The sequence below is a fragment of the Lepidochelys kempii genome, chromosome 1 (genome assembly GCF_965140285.1).
Source record: "Lepidochelys kempii isolate rLepKem1 chromosome 1, rLepKem1.hap1, whole genome shotgun sequence".
Taxonomy (NCBI): domain Eukaryota; kingdom Metazoa; phylum Chordata; order Testudines; family Cheloniidae; genus Lepidochelys; species Lepidochelys kempii.
In genome coordinates, this window is record NC_136380.1 from 225,224,471 (window position 1) to 225,231,173 (window position 6,703).

Genomic DNA, 6,703 nt, shown 5'->3' on the forward strand with positions numbered 1-6,703 from the left:
ACTTAAAAGTAGATTGAGCTTTCAGAAAGTAACTGCTGTTGGCCATTTCAAACTTTCACTTAGACCCAGACATGCTGCACTTCTTAAAATTCTAGAGAGTGTCATTATAAATTTAAATTTGACCTAAAATTTTAATGTTATTAAAAACAAGCCAAAGAACAACAGAAATGTTTCCATTTAAAACAAAAAAAACAAAAACAAAAACCACCCCCACAAGACAGTTAGGGACTTAGTGAACATTTACAAAGTCAGTTTTACTTTTGTTCATGCCACTATCTAGAAAAATGTAAAAAAGTACATATAAAACACACACACACAGGCAAATACAGCATATTTATAGTTCTTTCATTTTTAATACTCTAAAGGGTTTTAGTAACACAAGTAAAGATATTTTTGACAACACATGATTTTGAAGGTGACACTATCCTATTACACTTAGGGTTTTTTAAAATCCTCAAAATATTTCCTGCTACAGTCACTTTCTGCAGTTAATTGGTTGTACATGGTGTTTCAGCTATTTGTTTTAAACTAATATTGTTACTCATTGTGATGAAAATTAAATAAAACAAACTCTGCTGAAGTCTCTTTCCACACCTTTCTCCAGAAACCTTGGCTGGGGCTAAAAGCTCCTCCATCCTCCCATGGCCATCTGATTAGCATGCAGCATAGCCCGAGAGAGCTGAAGTGTGCTAACAAGACACTCTGTGGCCATGTTGCCTGCCGTATTCCCCCACTCTCCTGAGACACATCTGCCAGTATACACAATATGATCATTAACATGCAGGGATGAAATTAGACAGATCTTTTTCTCCCTTTGTCACAAATTTCCTCTTCACTGTCCCTTCACTCGTTTCATCTTTTGCATGAATGTAATGCTGATCCTCACCTTCAAGGCTCTGAACAACATCTCTGTTTCTGTTCCCATCTCTTACTCTTAAGAGATATTTTAGTATTCTTCTGCCTTGCCACCCCTTGGGACCAAACAGTCTCCCACCTCTTGTATACAAATTACCCACCCCCTCATCATCCTGATCCCTCCATACACAGATGCCGCTTCACAATCGCCCACCTACAACAGGAATAAAAGGAAGAACTATAGCAACATATACAAGCTGCTTTCTGCGGTGTGGAGCGGGGGCACAACACACCCCTAAGGCTCCACCATCAAATGCTGTTTTCCCTTGCTATAGAAGTTGTGTCTTGTCCCCCTCACTACCCCTCTTGCTGTCAATTTGTTGCATTCCTGACACATGTATAAGCAGGGACTGTGCCATTTTAGTCTCCTGTAAAACATCATGCAAACACATATGGCTCAGTAAGACATATAATCATCCAGCTACGTATTAACAAGAGTACACAAAAATCCCTGCCACTCCTCAAACCAGCACCACCCAAATCGCCCCAGAAATCCAGACTGCACACAAGGGTTTATGCTGCTGCTGTCCCCTCCCGCATACCCCTGTGACTGGTGGGTTATGACTGGAGCAAAGGGGTGAGAGAGATGGGGGTGGGGGGACACAGAGAGACCGACCTGAACTGCTCAGGTCATTTGGCCGGTTCTCAGCTTCTGCACTTTGCTCAGCTCCCATGGTGGCTGCGGCTGTGCTGGAGGATTCCCCCTCGGACCTCTTCGCCGCTGCAAACACCCCACCCTCTCCTCTCCTTTGGGGGAAGCAAGGGCAGCAACCTGCCCTGGAAACCAAGCACCTGCCACTGCACTGAAAGCCAACCTGCCCCCCCGCACCCCCACCCGCGGGCCCCAAACTGCTAGGGCCACGGGGCTCCCGCTGACTCGGGAGCAGGGGATGCAGCGCATGCACAGCAGCTCAGCCCCAACACGCAAAAGAAAGCGTCCCGCCTGCTGCAGCTGCGGCTCCCGCAACCTCCCCTGTGCGTGACTCAATGTACGGAGTCTGCGGCGCGATGCCTTCCGGGTCCCAGCCGCCAGCCGGCCCGCTGAGAGGACGTTCCTGTTCCTGGGTCAGGGGGAGGCCTGGCCCATGCAGGAGATGGGCGGAGGCAGAGCCCGGTGGCTCGGTTTTAAAGGGCCCGCTGCACTGCCTCCCAACATACAGCGGTGTTATTAACCTTACCCCGGGCTGTTTTTTGTTGGGGGGGGGAGGGGGAGAGCTTATGAGCAGGAAAATAGTGATAACGAGCATCTCGCCTGCCAAAGGCGCTGAGCGAGAAAAGGGAAGGAGAAAGGGGAGAGGACTGGAAAAGGAAAATAAAGGAGCTTTTTAACCTGCTAACTAAAATGAGAAAGGAAAGACCTGGGGGAGCTGGAGTATACTGGAGTATTGCCCTGATCCTGCAGACATTTATGCATATGCTTCTTGGCTTCCTGGAGCCAAGATCAAGTGTAAGTTGGTTCTCGGCCTGTTAAAGACTATGGTCAAGTGTCTTGATGGGTTTGGTCTTTTGGCCCCGAGATGAAAACCTTGTCGGTGTCTCTTGGATCGTGAAGTGCAAACATTATCTTCTAAGCTCATATCTAAGGGTTTTATACTGCCACCACCCATCACCTTACTATCTGAGCACCATCTATGTGAAATAGATTAGCAAGAGCAAAGTCCCTGCTAGACTTCACAGCATCTTCCTTTGAGGGGGGAAAAAAACCCTTCCTTGGGAGCGGGTTATTTGTTGGTTTATGTGGTCTGTTTGTTCATTTGGGGTCTGTTTCAGGAAGGATGAGTAGTAAAGGGTATTGGTTTTGTGACTGCCATTCTTGCTATATGGAAAGACTTTATCAAAGAGGAAGATTTTGAAATGTTTCCTAAAAATAGGAAGACTCTGGATTCATTTAATCTGGATGTTGATTCCATAGGCCTCCATGGGGTTACTCCTATGAGTAAACTTACACATGTGAGTATGCATTTACAGGATCAGAGCCTAAATCTCTCTCTTATGCCCCAAGCCCGGAAACACACGCTTAACTCCTAACCAGTCCCATCAATAGTAATCAAATTAAACACATGCATAAGTGATCAGGACCTTATGATGAATTTGTTATTAGTGTGTTTCAATGAAACATTTTAAACTCCTAACCAGTCCCATCAATAGTAGTCAAATTAAACACATGCATAAGTGATCAGGACCTTATGATGAATTTGTTATTAGTGTGTTTCAATAAAACATTTTAAATATCATTCAGTCATCATTTTAAATTGTCCCTCATTTCTGAAAAAAGAAAAGGAGTACTTGTGGCACCTTAGAGACTAACAAATTTATTTGAGCATAAGCTTTCGTGAGCTACAGCTCACTTCATCGGATGCATTTCTGAGAGAGCAATGAATATGCCCACGTGATTTTTCAGAAAAAAACTCTTAAGAGTAGCATTAATCCATGTGCAATTTGTCAGTGAGATGTATTTATTAATTTTTCAATGTATACAAACGTTTTTGGGGAAATCAGCTGCAAACATTTTTCTTATTTTAAAATCACTGGTGACAATGATGGAATTAGAGCCTAAATGTGTATCCTGAACATCTTAATAACTAACAAATAAATAGAAACTCACCTTCTTTTTCTGATTTTATATTTTTAATTCTTTTTGTTGACACTGTGAAATTTAGTACCCATCTCTTAAAAAACAAGTAACATCTTTCTGTGATAAATAACTAATCAGGTCCAACATGCAGGAAGCAGCACTCTATATTTATCATTGTGACAGGGCTGAGATAATAACAGCCAGATAGAAAGTTCATAGGAGGCTTAGGTTAAGCAAAATGAAAAAATCCTCTTTGAAGGTTTCAGGTTTATTGTTTTTGTATCTAGCACAATTAAAACAGCAACAAAACCCCCTCAGTGTCCCTGGACACATTCCCTTCATAAAACTTGCAAAACAGGACTATCTATAAACACAAAATAATATAAACAGACCAACTCTTCCATCTCCAGCATTCCCTGTGCTGGCTTCTAGCCAAGCCCATGCTTATCGTGAGTGTGAAGCCCAGCCTCTTTGTAAAGTTCTGAGTTTTATCTTAGCTCAGCAGCACCTAATTATTCCCCAGATGAGCATGCCTGGATCACTTCTCAGTCATAAACTGTAGGATTTGTCTACACAGCAAGTTACTGCACGGCAAGCCAGGATATGAATCTGCAGTGTGCCAGCGGACACTGCTACAGCACAATGAAAGTCCTGGTGTGCAGTTTCTGGGACTTTCATTGCACTGTCCGTGTGACAGGTATGGCAATTTCCTGCAATATCCTGGACAAACCTTACTGAATTAAGTTGATGTATCATTGTCCAGGGATATCATTGACGAGGGCCAGGGATTTTGTATAATTCCCAGGGAACAAGGGGGACCAGTGCTACTCCAGGAACTAAAAAGAATGACGGGGGACAGAGGCTAGGCAAGTTCATTAAGCTTATAACGCCTCCAGAGAGGTACGCCCACCTGGAGAGAGGCTCACATATACTGATCAGACTGGATTCTCTGGAGACCAACAGACAAAGTAAGGATTTTTGGATAAATAGCCTGAGTTTAAACTGTTTCAGGGCCTTCTTTGTGGTCAAGCAAACCATCCAACCGGACATCTGATCCACGGGGGTCCCCAATCCTTAGGGAAGGGTTGGAAAGATTTGGCCCAGGCTGGGTGTTTGTTCTGAGCTGAAGCTGTCGTGAACTGGTGACCACAGGGAAACCCTGTATAGGGTTTGAAGACTGATGATCAGCAAGAGGTCTTGTCAGAGTGAGGGGGTGATCTCTGGTAAGCTTATTAGCCTCTGTGTCGGTTCTTTGATTAGTTTTAATATGTTGTTTCTTTAATGCTTTTACCTTAAGAATAAATGTTTTTGCTTAGAAAGAGCAGTGTGGTAGATTAACTATGATAATTACACTGTTTACTGTCTTTGCGGAATAAGTAAAACAGGAATGGTTAGGCAGCCTCACTTTGCTGGGGAATAACACAGTGAAGGCAGGGAACTGTTCAGCCTTATAATACCCTAGTTAGAAGGGAGAGAGATGCAGTTTTCCTCCCAAGAAAGGCAACTGCTGGGGAGCCAGACGTCTAGAGTGGTGCTGAACCACAGAAGAGGGATACCTTGGCTTGCTGCGCAGCAACTTGCCCTGTAGACAAGCCCATAGTGTTTTTGCAATCTAATAATAATGTAACTGGTTTTACAGTGGAATCTGTAATTATGAATACAGTTTTTTTCTTAAGTAATTTTAAAGCCATATAATTCTTTGAGTGGGAAATCAAACAAACGATTGTTGGCGCAGTGCCATCCTTAGCAAAGTGATGATAATCATGAGTTCTGATCCTTCAAACACTTACCCATGTGCTTAAAAATAATCACATGTGATCTCATTGAGACTACTCATAGTGTGCAAAATTAAGCATGTGTGTAAATCTTTGGAAAATCAGGGCCTAATTAACATATGAGATAATGTAATGTAACATAATAGAGCTCAGGCAAATTCTTAAATTAGCTTGATTCAGTTTCGCACTTTTTATTTCTGTGAACTGTATAATTATTTTGTATTTATGGTGATCATGTTATAATAACCTTATTTGGGCAGAATATTGATTTTATTATAGATGAGACCTGTACATTAATTACAGGTAACATTAAGGATCTTTTTCTGCTTAATGTTTGTGTATATATGGATAGACATATCTCTCTCTCGTTAAACAGATAGTTTCCTTTAAATATAACAGTATGGTATTTCTCCTCTCCAAAATCCTACTCCTCTCTTTTCTTTTTTAATTTTAAAAATGTGATTTTTGAGATGTGTTATCATCACTCTAAATTTCAGGCTTTTGATTTACTAAATACTAGTATATGTGTTGAATATATGAGGGTTTGTACTTGAAAAAGGAAAGAAGTAATTAAAAATTTGTTCTTTGTAAGCTTTTTAAATAAAATAAACCTGTGTTCATACTTTAAAATATATTAGGTGTGCAAATTATTTTGGTTTTGTATTTTGCTAATAGTTTGGAGACGAGACAATTGCTCCTCAGCATCCTTTCAACTCCTGGCTAAGATAATGCTTTTGAAAGTACATATCCCTTTTTATATATCTACATATAGAATATACAGATCTGATATGTTTATTACCAAGAACCAAACAATTTAAAGGAACAAAGTCAAATATTCTCTTATGATATAGTTTTGATTTTATTTTTTCGCTCTCCCTATGAGAAGTTTGAAAATAATAAAAGGCAGTAGATGTGTGAGGATATGTAAACTGTTTACTTAAATCTTTAACCGGAAGGTACCCAGGAGGGACTGTGTAAGATTACAGACAGAAGCTCTACCATGAGGCAGAGACATCTAAGAAGCAGGTATTGTTGCCAACTCAAAGCATTCAAAAATCATGAGTTGGCCCCTCCCGAAATCATATTGGCTTAAAATTATGTGACTTAAAACAAATTATGAATCTGAGGTTCTTTTTCTTTGTCTTCTAGTACTTGAGCATTTAGGGTACACTCAGGTCATGTATTCAAACATTTCTTTCACAACAACTGACAATCTACTTGGCAGACTCAGTAAAAAGGGCAAGAATTGAACTGGCTATGGAGATTAAACTATTCTCTTGCTCCTCCAGTTCATGGTTGGGGCATGTTAGAAAGACAGCAAAGGCAAATTTCCACTTTTGTCACATATGTTGTATGTATTCCATGCATTAATACAGGAATTTAGTCTATAGGTCTCTGTGTATATATACAGATCTCTATAAAATCAGTTCTGCCTCTA

General features: G+C 41.0%; 1 protein-coding gene across 1 annotated transcript in view; it reads right to left on the reverse strand.

Moving 5' to 3' along the window:
- BORCS5 (BLOC-1 related complex subunit 5) overlaps positions 1 to 1,977 on the reverse strand; it is a 131,889-nt gene extending 129,912 nt beyond the window's left edge. Inside the window, exon 1 of the mRNA XM_073315644.1 lies at positions 1,532 to 1,977. Within this exon, the coding sequence (XP_073171745.1) occupies positions 1,532 to 1,589 (58 nt within the window). The 5' untranslated portion in view covers positions 1,590 to 1,977. The remainder of the gene's footprint in view (positions 1 to 1,531) is intronic.
- Positions 1,978 to 6,703: the final 4,726 nt, after the last annotated feature.